This window comes from Cheilinus undulatus, linkage group 11 (genome assembly GCF_018320785.1).
Source record: "Cheilinus undulatus linkage group 11, ASM1832078v1, whole genome shotgun sequence".
NCBI lineage: Eukaryota > Metazoa > Chordata > Actinopteri > Labriformes > Labridae > Cheilinus > Cheilinus undulatus.
The window spans coordinates 30,788,540-30,806,650 of record NC_054875.1 but is presented as its reverse complement, the minus strand read 5'-3'; the positions used below and the strand labels follow the sequence as shown (position 1 = coordinate 30,806,650).

At 37.9% G+C, this 18,111-nt stretch overlaps 1 protein-coding gene across 1 annotated transcript in view; it reads right to left on the bottom strand.

The window, feature by feature from the left end:
* slc12a5b (solute carrier family 12 member 5b) overlaps positions 1-18,111 on the bottom strand; it is a 78,456-nt gene that overhangs the window by 33,280 nt on the left and 27,065 nt on the right. The window contains exon 2 of the mRNA XM_041799210.1: positions 93-196. Within this exon, the coding sequence (XP_041655144.1) occupies positions 93-196 (104 nt within the window). The remainder of the gene's footprint in view (positions 1-92; positions 197-18,111) is intronic.

Sequence of the window (18,111 nt, the reverse complement as noted above, 5' to 3'; positions counted from 1 at the left end):
CAACTTAGATGTCATTAATTTTAATGAGTTTAACAGCAGTATGGAAGCTTGAGTTATCCCGGTGTGTTAAACGGAGTTGGTAGTGTCCTCACCTCAAACAAAGCCATGTTCTTGCCATCATACTGCTGGGTTTTCTCTGCGTCACTGGCTGCGCTGCTGTTGATGAAAGGACTGCTCTCTTTGGGGTTCCCATCACCTGAAAAACAGCAGATTAAGAGGTGAGTCACTGACAGCTGCACACAGCTGGAATTATGTTCACAAGAAAACTGATACTGGTATGATTAAAGATGAATCAATATCTTTAAACCATCCATTATTTGGGTTACTGAAAAACAGAGGAAAATCGGTGCCACAGAAATTCAAATTAATTAGACAATTGTTGAGAAAAAGAATAAAAGAAAGGCTTTAAAGTTACTGTTGCTTATTTTTTATGCTTTACATATGCTATACATTTTAACACTTCACAAAAAATATTAGCCCTTTTAAATCTGATAGCTGCCCAAAATTTTGATTAGTCTGACCACAAAACTGTTTTCCATTTTGCCTCAGTCAATTTTAGATGAGCCTTGGTCCAGAGAAGACAGTGGCGTTTCTGGATGGTGTTCATATGTGTCCTCTTCTTTGTGTAACACAGCTTTAACTTGCATGTGTGGATGGCACAGTGAACTGTATTGACAGACAATGATTTCTTGAAGTGTGTCTGAGCCAATGCAGAGATTTCCAGTACAGAATCATGCTTATTTTTAAGGCAGGGCTGTCTGAGGTCCTGAAGAGCACTGATATTACATTATATTACATTATATATATATACTGGATATCTAAAATCGATGCAGTTCTATGTTGAGGAACATTTTTCTGAAATTGTCCTGCCAATCTTTACTTCTGGAAGACTTTACCTCTTTAAAATGCTCCTTTTATACCCAGTCATGTGACTGACCTGTTGACAGTTAACCTAATTAGGTGCAAAATGCTCCTCCATCTGATTCATTTGTATCACTTACTTTTGCAGCCTATTACTGACCTGTCCCTACTTTTTTGAGATGTGCTGTTGCCATCAAATTCAAAATAAGCTAAAAAATTTTTCTGAAATGATAGAATGTCTCAGTTTCAACATTTGATAAGTTGTTTGTGTTCTATTCAGAATAAAATATGGGTTTATAAGATTTGCAAATCACTGCATTCTATTTTCATTTACATTTTACACAGTGCCCCAACATTTTTGGAATTGGAGTTGTTTATCATTTTGGACAATTCTTTTTCCAAATGACTCTATTGTTATGTAATATGAAGGGCATTCAGTGAGAAGGCTGGGGAAAAGAGAGAAAAAGAGAGAGCAGACAATAAGTCGTAAAAGATACATTACCAGTGTTCAAGGCTAAAGAAAGGAAAACTGCTATGAAATTCCCTTTGGCTTCCCCTGAAACCAAAGTCAACAAACGCGCTCCTTCTTTACCGTTAAATGAGTAATGTCAAAAGTACAAGCTCAATTCGTTTGGTAGAAGTTTACACACATACATTACAGTCCATTTTACTGCAGTTCTGTATCCTTTTCTATGATCATCCGAGTTTGTGTGCTCGGCCGTGTCTATGCTGCCGTTCCCAATCGATCTGTTCTGACTTACATGTCGTTACTGTTCTGGCAAAGAATACTTCTAAGTGCCTCTCTAAGTGAAGACTTTTTTCAGACTCCATGAGAGTTTTTAACAGTTAAAGGGCAGCAAAAGAAGCTGTAATAAATAATCTCACATAGTTACCATGAAATTAGAGCATTTTGTTGAAAACAACAATGACACAAAAGACAGTAAATCACAACAGTAAGGACTTGTTAGCACTGGCAATGCCCACAACTTCAATTCAGAACACTTTTCACACTTTTCACCGGTGCTTATTGTTGTACAGTGAAAAGCTGACAACTCCTTCCTTATGTACTGACCTTTTACAATAGCTTTATGTGCTTAATGTGCTCCTTTTTCACTAGGAAAACATGAAAACACTGTGCAGATGTCCCGTCCTGGAATGGGATTCGCTGTAGATCTGGAACTTTCACCATCTAAAAGATGAGTGAGCACAGCAACAATATCTAGCTCATGCTGAGGCCTTTTTGTGCTCAGAATGCCTGATCACTGCCTGATCACTACCTGCTCAGCTCAACGATGCAAAAATCTATCTATTGAGATAGCTGGAAAAATTGTGATCATCTGATTCTGAGCATTCACTCTCTTAATTTCTAAGCTAATCAAATTCCGTGTCAGCCTCATTTGACCAATCATCATGCACCGGTCATAGTCAAAATCTGTCACCTTCTCTCCTGCAGTCAGGCTGCCAGTGTGGATGCTGCAACCCTCCTCCACCCTCTACCACCTCCATTCAGTCATCTACTTCAGATCCTTGTGGGTCTTCTGCCCATCTCATCTTTTATCCCTCAGTACATGAAGTCATCACAATGGAGTCCATTCACCAAAGACTTTGCATGTATCAGTTTATCCTTTAGAGTCAGAATCAAGGTGGACCAGGAGGTCTCACATGAATGCATATACCAAATGTTTTGCATCAACAGAAAACACAAATGCAAATACCTCTGACCGAAATCCCAGAACTGCAACAACAGTGCAAACAGGTAAAAGAAAACTGCAAGTTACTGAAGACAGACACTCAAGTCACTGACTGTGAAATGCAAAAAGCTCACCGTGAACTAAAAAATACTTGAAACACTTAAATTAGAAAAAACACTATAAATGATGTCTGAAACAAAACACTCAGAGCACTCAACAAATAACTCTAAAAACAAAGTCTAACACAGGTCTGAAATGCTTGAAATGGAAATAATGGAAATGAAATGGAAACACTCAAAATGCACAGAAAGCTGCAAAGACTTGAAACACTCAAAATTCTAGTCACTTTGTTTCCAGTTGTTATTGTTTTGATTGATTTCTGCTGGTTTTAACTGATTGTATTTGACTGTTGATTTTGTCTTGCTTATTCTAATGTGCTTGTAATCTTGATGACATTGGAAATGAGAGAAACCTCAATGTCCTTTCAAGAATAAAGTTTTGAACTGAATTGAAAATATGTGATGTGGAAATAACACTAGAAAGAAGTCTGACACGTGAAATGAAACACTAGAAACGTTAGAAACCCTTGAAGCGAAATATACAGTGCTTAACAAATTTATTAGACCACCTGTCATATTTGTCTCAAAGACCATCCAGCATCATGAAGTGCTTTAATGCGGACTCTTTCATTTTCAATGAGCTCTCCATGTTTTACCATTTTGAACAGGAATGAGGGATTTCAAACTGAATTCACCCAAATTTGAGCCGGCTCACTGGGCTTCTCTGAGAAGTCAGAAATTACTCAAGCATAACATTCAACCACTGAAACTCATTTTTCTGTTCAGGAATGCAAGTAAACAACTACAATTTGACATATTAATCAAGAAATATTAATGTGCTTTACTGTTTTTTCAGTTTTTTGTAAATCAGTAAATTAGAAAATTCATGGATAACAATAATAATTATATTTTAGCATTAAAAATAAAATTTGGGTTAAAGAGCTTCTACATATTGGTGTATTAACCATTGCAAAAACATAAAATATGATTTTGGTAATTACCAATGCTGTTAATTTAGGGCAGCTGTGGCATAAGCTTTACTTTGGTTAGGGTTAGGGTGGTCTAATAAATTTGTTAAGCACTATAACTCTGGAATAAAGTCTGACATGTGCTTGAAACGGAAACAACGCTGGAGCAGAAGTCTGACATGTAAAATTGGAAATGCATGAAATGGTCCAAACCTTCGAAAGGCTTTCACGCTCAAAACAGAAACAGCCCTGGAAAAGAAGTCTGCCAGACTCTGGTCCAGTGTTATTTCCATTTCACCTTCACAAGAACGGCCTGGTCGGACAACATCAATGTGCTGTATGTTTACGAAGACATGATGACTGACAAAGCTGAACCAAGGAGTTTTAGCACAGCTTTTTTAAGCCACTGAAACCAAACACAGTCGTTTTGATGTCACCCTCTTTTATAGGATTATGTCTGCAATGCACTCTCTCTTTAATCCCGGTCAACGGCTCTCTATTGATGTTCACATTTTGAGGCATTTACACAATCCAGACCCCTGTGGGACATCCGGTTTTCCATTTAAAATGACCAAACAAAAGAAAACAATGTATTCTGGGAAAGATTTGCGGTAAGCCTACTTTTTTTCATATAATAACGTGAATGACTGTGAATAGCGTTAAGTTCAGGGAATCAACAAAAGCAGCGACACAAAGAGTCACATTAACGGACATTGTGCGACACCTGATCAGTGAAGGCAACATAATCAAGTTTCCTTCTCTCTCAGGTCCCTGAGCTGCAGCAGAATTATTCACTAATCTTTGGAGCAAAGAGGAGAGTCAAATAACAGCTGAACTGCTCTCACGCAGCACATAATCCGCTGAACGACTGACTGCACTGCCAAAGACGTCCTTCACCTTTGAAATTGGATTAGAAAGCTTTTTAATTTGAGGTTGATTTTAAGATGCTTGAAGAATGAGAGATTTTATCACTTTAAATTAATAACGTAGACACTACAAGGTCTTATCCTGGAGACTTCTTCATTTAACATGAAAACAAGACTAACCTCTAGTTATATATAGAGTTATATATCACCTGTGGTGATGACATTGCCATGCAGCTCTTTGTGACATCTGTACACACATCTTTTATTTCTGCTCCTAGTTTGGACACTGCAAAGCCAACCACCTGAGTATTCTGTAATCCAGCATGATTTTTAAATCTGCATTTAAAGCTCATTTCAGCTCTCGGCTTAGAGTGAAATCAGCTTTTAAAAAATTGTGATTTAACCAGTTTTTCTAAATGTCTTTGTGTGTTTCTGTGTGTGTAAAGGCATGTGTTTTTGCCTTCTCTTTCCTGTGTAGTGTAAGTTGTTAACATTGCTGCGATCTTTAAGGGGGATTAGGAATCACTGCTACACAAGGAAAATCTAAAAATGGAATTGTGGTGGTATTAAGAAAAGTCATTAAAATATAACACCGGATGTTATGTTTGCATTGACCAATGCTATGTTTCCTGAGCAGTCGATTATGCACATTTTACTTCTAAAATGTCCATTATTATCATTAGTGTACAGGCTTTACACACAATCACATCTGCATCATATTTCTCTCTGTGAGTGCCCAGGTGAAAAAGAAGTTAAAGTTGGTCATGGTTGATTTGTGGGCATTTAGGCACAAATACTTTAGTGGAAATGAGTGCAAAAATGGGGTAAAAATGTGTAACCTGACACACCAGAAAGACTGTTTCATATATTCACCACATGGGATATATATTTGCCATGAGGACAGGCAAAAAATTCTTAGAAGGTGATTGGTCAAATGTTCAATCAGTCGCATTCATTACAGATCAATCAGAGCAACAAGACAAAATGAGGTAACAGGCATACGCAGCTTCAGTAAGTGATATGACAAACAGTGGAGCTAATTGGCAGATCAAACTTCTGCCAGAAGTGTAAAAACATTTTCTCTGCCATGAGAGGATTTTAGTGAGGTTCTTTGTTCCTCTTTGAATAAAAGATGCTATCCAGATATGATGCTACAGCTACATCCAAGCTAACTGCTGCTTGCCCCTAACTATTAAAAACTCATGGCAAAGCAAGCTGGGAAAAGAGCGAAAAAATCTTCTCTGCCAAGAAAAGCCTCCAGTGCTTCTTTGCTCTTCTTTTCATGATAATATGTGGCCTAGTTCTGTTAAAATTGCCGCTATAACTACATTCGAGCTAATTGCTCCACCAGTTGTCACTGTATATATCGGCTTTTGTTCAACTAAATCCGGTCGGGTTTACAAACTCATGCCAAAGTGTACAAATCTTTTAGTGTGGTTATTTGCTCTTATTTCAATTTAAAAAATGCTGTCAGGATGTGATAAAACAGCTGCTATACTTTAGCTTCATTTGAGCAGTCATTGCTATCAGCTTATTGTATCACTAAACCCCAACTGTACCACCTCGTTTCTTTCACATAACTCTGATAGGTCTGGTCTGTTCTCAGATCTTGCACATATGTTTTGGACTTGAGCTTTGCAAGATAGATCTGCCTGATGGAATCTGGTCAATTCATCTGGTTTGCAGGGTTCGGTGTTTAAAGCATGCGCAATCATTTTTTTTTTTGTGTGGATCTGGCACTCCTGCGTTATTTTGGAGCAGCTTTTTAAGAGTACTTCAATATATGCTACAGATCAACATTAAGCTATTATCAACATAAATATTGTAAATGATTCAATTAGATTAATTCTAAATTGAACAGAAGGCCTATGTGGACTAGATGCTGATGAACTGAGTGGAGGTGGCTGGGGTGGAGGAGGGTTGCAGCTTCCACACTGAAATGAAAGGCTGACTGCAGGAGAAAATTGACAGCTTTTGAATATGACAGGTTCGTAACAATTGGTCAAACAAGGCTATGGCACAATCTGATTAGCTTAGTACTTAAGAGAGTGGACGCCCATAATCAGCTGATCACCAGAGCAGAAAGAGAGAAAAAAATGGGAAGAAGGGAGAAGTATGAACGAGTAGTGACTGATGAACAATAGAAACAGCTCTAATGCTGAGCACCATTAGAATAAGTTCATTAGTAACTCAAAGCCTTTAGGGACATGACTAGCACTGAGGCCTGGAGGCTCTTCAGAATAAGGTGTTATCCCATTAGAGCCACAGAAAAAAGATAGAAATCAAAGGCAAGTTTTAGGGCCCGTATGACCCTTTAACAACACATGGACTAATATTCCAATCACTAAAACAGCTAAATCTTTTCCTGAAACTCTCTTTTGGTGATGTTGATCTATATCTAGAGCAAAGGTTCCCAAAGTTTTTCACCTGTGACCCCCAAAATAACAGCGACAGAGACTGAGGACCCCCCAGCTGTCCCTGGAAAAGGTTAAAGCATGATGTTACACAAAGCATCATGTCAAATATACAATTTAGGGAGTTTTATATCTCATTTTAAATTTCTCTTTGTATTTTTGGCAAAGATCCATCCATTATGTTTATACAGTCTTGATAAATGTGCTGTTTGTGCTCCATATAAAAGTTATTTACAGTAAGTTTTTATAGCAGAATTTTTCACTTATATTTAAAGAACAGGTCCAAACTAAAAGCAGCTACCCAAACAACAGAGTCAGATTAAAGCGGGTTATTTTTGTTTTGTTTTTGCTGTCTGCTTGCCCCATTGTAATCCTGAACAGATACAACACTCTTAGAATCCCTTCCATCCAATTGAAGCTGCTCTTTACCCTCTTTGTGTAAATCCTCTGGCTCAAACTCGAAAAAAACTGTATCATTCAAGGTCTTTTGACCTTAAAAAAAACATTCGTTTTCCAGACAGAGAAATTGTTGGTATTGCTGACAGCATTGGTATCCATGATTTATTGAAGTTCTGCTGCCCTATTACAAGCCCTGAAACTATTTTTGGTTTCCATGATCTGTTTCTGAGTGTGCTCCTTAGGCTCTTTTGGACATTCAAAACATCATTACAGAGCTTTCTGCTTTTCTTTTTAATTTGAGCCTCACCGTTCACCTCAGTGCAAAGTCACATCACCACAATCTACTTTGTAAGTATGAAAAGTACAGGCTGAAATAGTTAAATAGGGCTTGCTGTACACACATCACACATGTGCAGTACAGTTAAAAACTGCCGCAATAAGCTACAAAATTTTATAACATTCCACTGTTTTGACCTGGTCTTGACCTAAAGCAGGAAGAAGAAAAAATTCACTTTTCTCTTTTGACCATGATTCACCCAGAAGAGCTGTGCCCAGCTATTTTCACCTCTGTTACATCACGCTTACAGATGAAAACAGGTTACAGAAGATTGATAGAATAACTTACTTAAGCATAACTTCTGGTCAGGATACCTAGAAACTTCTGATGAAATCAAAGCATGGACAAGCTCACCTTTCAGAGACACAACACAACAAACAAACCTGGGAGGTTAAAGAAAGTTTTTAGTGACTAATAAAAGTAAATTACTGCAACCAAAAACAACTAAAAGGTTCAAGCTGGTGTAAAAGCATTTAAATTTGTCTTCAGAAGCTTTCTATATGTATGGAATATATCCATAACACTGCCAAACATGAGCACAGAACTGGAACAACAAACAGGAGAACTGAATTGAGAACATGGCTGTAGAAACGAGGCCCTGCAGTTTTAAGCTCATTAAAGCAGCAGAGAGTATCTGAGGTGACGGGTGACTGTGGGCAGAGGAGAACATGTAAAGGATGAACAATCTTTGTCTGTGACCAGCAGGTTAGATCAAGGCAGGCCACCTCATCTGACCCCAACATTCATGATGTCTACAGCGAATTACTGCCCCGGGACGACCTCTTTATATCACCGTGTCTGTGCATGAGCTTAACCACACACAAACTTTATCTCAACGACTTAAAAAAAGTGAGATTACATAATTTCTATGATAAAAGCTGAGAGTTAAAAGGGATGGATGTATTGTATTGAATAAAAAAAAATGATGTCTCAATAAAATTAGAGTTAAGACTGAAACGTACATGGATGTCAGCAAATGGGTCCTGATCTAGTCAAGGTTGTGCCGTTGAAACAAAGGTGTTTATCAGCATTAAGACATTTGTATGAAGAGATTTTTTGTTTTTCAGTGACAATTTTACATATGGCAATGGGACCCTAGAGAACTGGCTGCAGCAACGGGACCCTGCTAAAGTAAACTAAAGTTACATAAAAACTAAACTAAAGTAAACTAAAGTAACTGAGGTAAACAAGAGTAAATTAAGATCAGGGTTGCCAGGTCTGGGGGACAACACTAGCCCAATGGCCGATAAAAACCAGCCCAAAACCAAGCCCAAAACTTAAATTTAACAAAAGCCATTAAAGCCTCTGCCACACCACATATATTGCTTGTGTGTGTGCAGGTGTGCTGATTCTGTATGTCTATGTGCCAGTGTGGCACAGCAGATCTTTGGTTGTGTGCTATGTTTTATGTTCTCCTCTTCTCTGCTGGTTGCTTTAGTTGTATTTGAGGGTAAATACAGTCGTTTACTCTGGTTTGGATATTAAATACACATACAAAAGACATCAACAATGGGTCTGCTCAACCCACGGACAAAAAATCTACCCGCAGCAGTACGTAAAAAATAGCCCAATTCTGTGGGAAAACCGTGGACCTGGCAACTCTGATTAAGTAAACTAATGTAAATTAGAGTAATGTAAAGTAGGCTAAACTAAACTAAATTAAAGAGAGTAATGTAAAGTAGGCTAAACTAAACTAAAGTAAACTAGAATAATGTAAAATCAGTTAACATTAAGAAAAGTTACTACTCTACATAACTAGAGTTAATTAAATAAATGTAAAATACACTGCTTAACTAATGTTGAATAATGTAAAGTACACTACTAAATTAAGGTAACAAAGTAAAGTAAACTAAACAAAAGTATTTTAAACTAAATTGGATTTAACTAAACTGGAATATCATAAAGTGAACTAAAGTTAACCAAAGTGAAATAAAGTATAGGTAAACTAAATAAATGTAAAGTAAGCTTAATTAAACTAAAACTTTAGTAAAGTAAACCAGAGTAGAGTTAATTAAACTAAAGTAACATGAAATAAACTGTATAACCAAGTAAACTAAAGTAATTTTAGAATTAAGTTAGTAAGCTTAAGTCAAGTAAAGTAAAGCAAAGTAAACTTAAGTACATTAAAATAAAGAATAGTTAACTAAAGTAACGTTAAGTAAACTAACGTGGTGTAAAGTAAGCTCAATTAAACTGAACTAAAGTTAACTAAAGTTAACTTAGTAATGTATAGTAAGCCTAACCAAACTAAAGTAAACCAAAGTAAACTTAGTAATGTAAAGTAAGCCAAAGTAAAATAAAGTTAACTAAACTATATAACTAAAGGTAACTAAGTAAAAATTAACATGAAGTAAACTAAACTAAAGTAAACTTAAGTAACACAAAGTAAACCAAAGTAATTAAAGTACAACTTACTAACCTAGACTAAAGTAAAGTAACTAAAGTAAAGAACAGTAAAATTAAGTACAGTTAAGAATAGAGAAGAAAAGTAAAAAACAGAAAAGGAAAGGAAATTCGACCAAAAAGTAAACTAAAATTTAAAAAATAAATGAAGTAAAGGTAAATGTTCCTTATCTTACTCCCTGCTGGATAAAACTCCTAAGACAATGAATACAGTAAATTGGTCAGTACTGCCTTGCCAGTAACAAGGAAATAAAAGACAGCTAAACATGATCTATCATGACTGCAAACAGCACTTTGCTGGATTTGTATGAACTTTAATAAATTATGTAAATGCACAGTATGTAAATTCTGCTGCCAGGCTGCTCTTAATCAAAGTTAACAAAAGATGGCACAAGAGGCACAATGTTTAGCTCCACCCACCTTTGCTGTTTACTTCGAGTTTTAAAATGCTGTTTAGCTCTGTTCACAAAAACATACTCTATAAAGTATATTTACAAAACAGCAAACAAAGGTTTTGGTTTCATGGATGAACTTCACATCATGGGGGGAAAAAAAATGTTATAATTCACCGCCCAAGTAAAGGCTGCAAACTACTCACAATGCAACACCATAGTGTTATAGAGCTCTGTGTTAGTGCAGTGAGCTTGAGTGATTGCGCTTGAAATAATTGTTTTCCATCACAAGTAAGTCACACAAAACATGAATGAGATACAGCAACAGAACTGCAGCTTCCAGAGGCAGAGTCCACTAACTTTGCAAAGCAAATGGCGAATCCATCTTGCAAAGCTCCCATCTGAACTGCTTGGGCCCGGTTAGAAAGTGAGGGGACCAATCAGCTATGAGGGGCAGTACTTTCAGGCGCAGCAGAGTCGTGACGTAAACAAGCAGCAGCAAGAGCTGGTGCAGTTATGGAGGAAGAGATTAGCGTGGATGCTGCTAAAGCGCCAGTTTTATCAGAAGTTGATGACATTTCTTCATTAAAAGAAGAACAAAGAACAGCAGTTAGTTGGTTTTCTTTTCAAAAACGACAAAAGTCGAGTACTTACATGTCTATAATCGCCATGTTTCGCGTTATTCCTCAGTAGCTGCGCACACGCAGCTTGATAGCAGCTACGTCACATGTTTTGTTGCTCTGATTGGCCCTTAGAGATATGACAGACAGAACGTTCACCCAATCACACTCCAAGTTTTTTTCACGATGGCTCCGTCGAGACAGCCGCTGTACTAAGACATGCAACGTTACAATTTTAAAATTTAACCTCACCTCTTAATCATTTTGGCTCCTAAAATTATGTACGGGACAACAACTTTGAGCTCAGTTGGTACTGATTTCTAGAATATCTTCTTTTATACTTCTTGATCAATAGAACAACAGACTGATGTGTATGTCACCTATGTTAAGTTGTATATGGTACCAATAAATTTAAAGCTCCCCCTGCAGACAAGCTTCAGTATATGTCATAAACTCCGCCTCCTCCACGTTATTAGATGGAAACATTCATGACATATTGACGACACAAGATTGGCTCTGTATCTGCAGATTTACCAAAAATAAAATGTGCTCATAAAGACTGGAGCGCAGCATGCAGATGAAAAGCAGCGGGCGTTGTGGACTTGTACCCTTGATGTGACATGGCTATTACAAAATGGACAGTTTATACCGGCTTTTAAAAGCTTAATAGGACGCAGGCTCAAGGGGATTATCTAGCAGCTGGAGGCCACAGGGGAGGGCAGAAATTAACTTCAGCATGTGAGAGATGTGCACCAATCAGCTGCACAACATCCTCACAATTACATCAACCACATGCATACCTCATTTATTTTCACCTCACCTGCTGTAACTAAGAAATTAAAGCTAATTCCATCAAGTCATTTGTTTGATTTAGACATAACTCCTGGCTGACACACTCTTTCACTCTGTCTCCAACACTGTTTTTGTCAGAAGAAGATGCTCTTTTGCCAATGGCTTTACAGTGGATGTATGACTCACAAGTAAAATCAGAACTTGCACTGCCAGATTGACTGGTAATGTTTTGTTGCGCTACCACTTTGAAAGGTCATAAATGTCATAAAAGGGCTCCTTAGCAATGTTAGTTTAGATCGTCATACATCCTGTAGGATAAACTCTGGTTTTATTAATCCATACTTTGAAATCAGGACTTACAAATGTGTCGTATAATTAGTTTTTGATACCACACATGAAAAGCTATGACTTTAATCTTCATCTATGACTTATTTTGAGTTGAAGTCTTCTGCTAATTAGTGAACATTCTCTACAGCAACAGATTAAAATGAGCAAGATTTGAATCATAATAACCTCTACGGCGGTGGTTCTCAACCTTGGGGTCGGGACCCCCTTTGGGGTTGCGAAACACTGAGAGGGGGTCTCCAGATGCCCTAAAAACTAAGAATATTTTTTAAATTACACTTTTGCCACTTTACAGTACTTTTGTCACAATTTTACTCCTTTTCATCATTTTTCCCCACCAATTTTAACACATTTGTGTCATTTAACACCTATTTTGGTCAGTGTTAAACTCTTTCCACTTTTTTTCAGCCTGTTTTTGCAACTTCTAAACCAAATCCTGCCACTTATGCTTAATACTGCCTTTGTTGACCCATTAATGCCACTATCAAACTCTTTTTACATCCATTTTGACCACATTTCACTATTTGAATTGCCAGTTTTGCTAGTTTAACCAATTTCTGCTGATGCCTAGTCTTTCTTTCTCAGTTAATCCTTTTATGCCAGTTTATATCAATTTTCCATCCCATTTCACCAAATTTCCACCCATTTTTACTAAATTTAACAATGTAAGCCATATTTTAACTTCCTTTTACTACTATTTTTGCCCATTTTTGCAATCTTCTAACCAATTTCCACTACTTTTAAAATCCAACTTCACCACCTTTTCCACCATTTTTTTTGCTTTTATTAACCCATTTTAGCTATTTTTAAATCATTTTCATTCTTTTCATTTTTAAGAAGGCTTTTTACTACACATATGAATAAATAAAGATATTAGTTTATTTGATAAGAGTGGTTATTATTGAGGTTGAATACATAAATGGGTATCACAGCTTAACTTTACAATGGACCATGGTTTAGCTGACCTCCATGGACCCCCAGTTTGGCAGGGTGCCAGAAAGTGCTCCCATTTATCCCTCTTTATGGACCGCCTCGTCTTCACATTACTGTTCTTGATTGTGCATGGTTGTTCAACAACCTTCAGGGACAGTGGGGGTCCCCGGTCTCTGGCACCTTTATTTAGGGGGTCGCGGGCTAAAAAGGTTGAGAACCACTGCTCTAAAGAAAAGTTGGGTAGACTGCCATTTTCATCAGTAGTAAAGTTTAGTTAGCATACTAAGTTTTTATCATGCCTCCATCTAAAGAAATTCAATAACAGATGAGAAAAAAATTTGTAGAAATCTATCAGTCTGAAAGTGCCACAAAGCCATTACTAAGGCTTTGGGACTCCAGCAAACCATTGTGACAGCCATTACCCACAAATTGAGAAAACCTGGAACAGTGGTGAACCTTACCAGGAGGTCATTCATTCAGGAGGTCACAAAAAAACAGAACACCACCTGAAGACTTGCAAGCCTCACTTGACTCAGTTAAGGTCAGTGTTCATAACCTGACACGCCAGATGGATTTGTTTCACACATCCATCTGGGAAAGCTTCAGTAGGAAACATTTGAGAAAAGGCAGAGGCTTTGAAAAATCCTTGGAGTATGATTAAGTGAACGTTCTCTGTCACATCTCTAAGGGCCAATCAGTGCAACACAACATGTGATGTAGCCGTTGGCAACCTGCGCATGCGCAGCTACTGAGGACTAACGTGAAACATGGCGATTATAGACATGTAAGTACTCGACTTTTGTCGTTTTTGAAAAGAAAACAACTCACCACTTGTCTTTGTTCTTCTTTTAATGAAGAAATGCCGTCAAGTCCTGATAAAACTGGCGCTTTAGCAGCATCCACACTAATCTCTTCCTCCATAACTGCACCAGCTCTTGCTGCTGCTTGTTTACCTCATGACTCTGCTGCGCCTGAAAGTACGGCCCCTCATAGCTGATTGGTCCTGTCACTTTCTAACCAGGCCCAAACGGTTCAGATGGGAGCTTCACAAGATGGATTCGCCAGTGAAAAACAAGGAAATGGGCGTATCCATCAGCTTTGCAAGGTTACAGTGTTCATAATTCAGCAATAAGAAGGAGACTACTCTGACCAAAAGAACACAAAAAAACATCTTAACGATCCCCAAGATGTTGGGAAAATGATCTGTGGACTGACAAGGCAGAAGTTGAATTTTTGGTAAGGTGTGTGTCCCGTTACATCTGGTGTTAAACTAACACAGCATTTCATAAAAAGAACATCAGTCAAACATGGCTGTGGCAGTGTGATGGTCTGGGGCTGCTTTAGGACCTGGCTGACTTGCCATAATTGTTGGACTCATGCATTCTGCTCTGTACTAGAAAATCCTGAAGGGGAATGTCCAGCCATCAGCTTGTGCCCTCAAGCTCAAGCACCTTTGGTCTGAAACACCAAAGCAAGTCCACATCAGAATGGCTTGAAAAAAAAATTAAGGTTGTGGCATGGCTTGTAAAGTCTGGACTTCAATCTGATTGAGATGCCATGGCATAACCTAAAAGGGGACATATTTTACCCTTTTAAGAAAAGTTTATATTGTACTCAGAGGTCCCCAAAACATGCCTGTGAAATTTGTTGCTGGAAAAAAACCTCTCCAGTTTAGGGGTGTATTCATGTTTCAGCCCTTCTCAGAACGAGAAGCTGTAGCTTCAAATGTTAATTAGCTGTCTGACTCCGCCCCTGACCTAACCCCTCTCAGGAAATAGATGTGGCTCTTCTGATGGTACAATGTTACAGACACTTTTATCCAAAGTTAAGGACCTGACAGGATTTTAACCATCAACCTCTTAGACCATAGTCACAAGGGTAACCCACTGAGCTATCCAGCATCACAGCCGGCAGATTAGAGGAAGATCAGGAGACAAGGGTGAAACTTTCCTCCAAGCGGGGAGGGCAAACCGAACCTGGGGGCGGGTTCTTACTCCCCATGTGAGGACACAAGGGTAAAATCTGAGAACGGCTTGTTTCAGCACACATTTTCTGAAAGGTGGAGAAAGAGAGGGGGGAAGGGAATGGATTTTTCTGGTACTTCAGGGGATTGTGGACAAGCCAGGGGCACACATTTTTGTTAGAAAGGCCTGAAAAAGTGATTTTTGCATAATATGTCTCCTTTAAACAGACCGCCAGTGTGGCTAAATTTAAACAATTCTGCAAAGAAGAATGCACACAGCACTCTACAAAACTTCTCAAATCTAGAAAATAAATTAGATTTAAAATTAAAATCTTGATTAGGAATGCCAACATGCTCTTCAAAAAGCACAGAACATTTAGATTCTTTCAGACGTAAGTTTAATACTTCATTACTTACAGTGCTTAACAAATTTATTAGACCACCTGTCATATTTGTCTCAAAGACCATCCAGCATCATGAAGTGCTTTAATCCGGACTCTTTCATTTTCACTGAGCTCTCCACGTTTTACCATTTTGAACAGGAATGAGGGATTTCAAACTGAATTCACCCAAATTTGAGTTGGCTCACTGGGCTTCTCTGAGAAGTCAGAAATTACTCAAGCATAACATTCAACCACTGAAACTCACTCTTCTGTTCAGGAATGCGAGTAAATAACAATCATTTGACATATTAACCAAGAAATATGAATGTACTTTACTATTTTTTCAGGGTTTTTTTGTAAATTAGTAAATTAGAAAATTCATGGATAACAATAATAATAATATTTTAGCATTAAAAATACCATTTGGGTTAAAGAGCTTCTACATATTGGTGTATTAACCATTGCAGAAACATAAAAGATGATTTTGGTATTTGCCAGTGCTGTTAATTTAGGGCAGCTGTGGCATAAACCTTACCTTGGTTAGGGTTAGGGTGGTCTAATAAATTTGTTAAGCACTGTACATTAGCATGGTTACCATCTCAGTTTGGCCTGTCAGCATGCTTATGATTTAACAAACACTTTGCACCAAGTTCAGCTTAGGCTGATGGGAGTTTTTGGAAAGTTTCCCCCCTGGGAATCCAGTGTTATTGGTTCAATAAAATTTTGAATGTCAGAACTTGGTTTGCCACAAAAAAGTTCAAATTCGGAGGAAAGTTAGCAAAAAAGATGGTTGCCAAATGGGTGCTGGTTTTGCTTGGTGGGTGGAGTGGTCATCCATGTATGGAGGCTGTAGTCCTTGATGCACCGGCTGCTGGTCTCTGTGGTGTTTGGTGCATGTCTTTCCCCACTCTCTCTCTTCATGTTTCCTGTACTCTTCAGTCTCTCTTTATCAAAGTAAAGACTCAAAAGCAGCCAACCCTCTCAGAAAAAAAGAAAAAAGATGGTTGCCAGGTTGTTTTATCAGGGGGAATTAATGTCAGGTCTCTGTAAATAACAAACAGTACAGACTAGATCTACTCTACTGATAAAGTATCTTGAGGTAACATTTATCATGAATTGGCCCAAAACCAGTTAATAATTATTGACTGATTGACTGATGCTTGTCAAGACTCTCCTCTTAAACAAACTGGAAACCATCTTTCTCTCTAAGTTGATAAAACAGAGGTAACAGCAGGTTAAACTTCAAATAAAATATGAACCTGATGCTGTCTCCAGAAAACTGTTCAGTCTATCAAGGTGAATTAGGGCTGGAAATATTTTCAGTCCAACACAAAATATCTCAGTTTTATCTAAGCTATTGACATATTGATTGCAGCTAGTGATAGGTAGATGAAAAAAGAGTGTAGATATGCTAGCTGACATTTACCCAAACATTTATTATCCTGACTTGCTGCTTTTAATTTACAGAAAGGCTTTCCCTGGCACACAGATGAACGATGCTTCCCATCATTTGTTCTCTCTCTGAGGTCCTTATCTAAACAGACACTGCTTCAGCTCACTCAAACATCCTGTAGGAGTCATAAGATGACCAGAAATCACAAAGAGGTTCTTTTAACTGATTCAAGCACAAAGGTACAGACTTGTTAAAAACCCTCACACCTTAATGTGGCTAGATCATGTGTTTTATCTCAATCACTTTAATGACTGCAGTGTGAGCTGGTCTATTAATTTGATCCAGAGCGGAGATAGATAGGACTTTTTTTTGGGAACAGGGATGGAAATAATAAAGGGCACCAGCTGCATGGGATAGTCCACCAGCATTAATAGGTCCTAATAAAACCACTTGAACTAAAAATCTCACACTTTTGCATAAACTACTCAATTTCAGTTTTCCTACAAAATACACCAGCCTTATCAAATCTTACCTCTCACAACTTGTGAAAAACTGATAAATACAAATCAGAGCTCCTACACCTATCCACTTGGGTTCATCAGGGCTTGGTGCTCGGCCTGATCCTGTTTAACGTGTACATCAATGATCCGCCATCTGTATGTGTACAGTGTGATATTTCAATGTATGCCGATGACTCAGTTGTTTTCATTCATTCATTCATGACAAAAGTGCTGAGGATGAAATGTGTAAAACCACCTCCTGGCTCAGTTGAAGCTGTTCACAGTTAAATGTGTCAAAAACAGTTTGCATGTTTTTTTTTTAATAAAGGTCAAATTCTGGACACTGAGCAAGGCACTGTTATCTCAGGACAAAACTTACTAATTGTGTCTGAACAACACTTGGGCCTTCATATTGACTCTAGTCTTGACTTCAAAAACACTTTGTTCTTTATTAGAAATTCCCTATCAACTGCTGCAGCTAAGATGAACTTATACTCAACAATTTTCTCTTACATCACCTTTTGTCTGCTGTTGGTCACATACTCATACTACAGGCCCAAAACAGCTGGAATCAACAACAAACAAGCACTCAAAATTTTAGACAAGAAACCATTCAGTTGGGGAAATCTGAACAGACAATACTCCCCCCCCCACCCCACCCCACCTGAGAGAGAGGAAAAAGTGACACATTGCCGCTAAAAACAAACATTTGAATTGTTTCACTGATGAAACCCTACAAAAAGGCCTCTGCATGCTTTTCTTATTAAAAGACCCTTGTATAAACTACTTAAT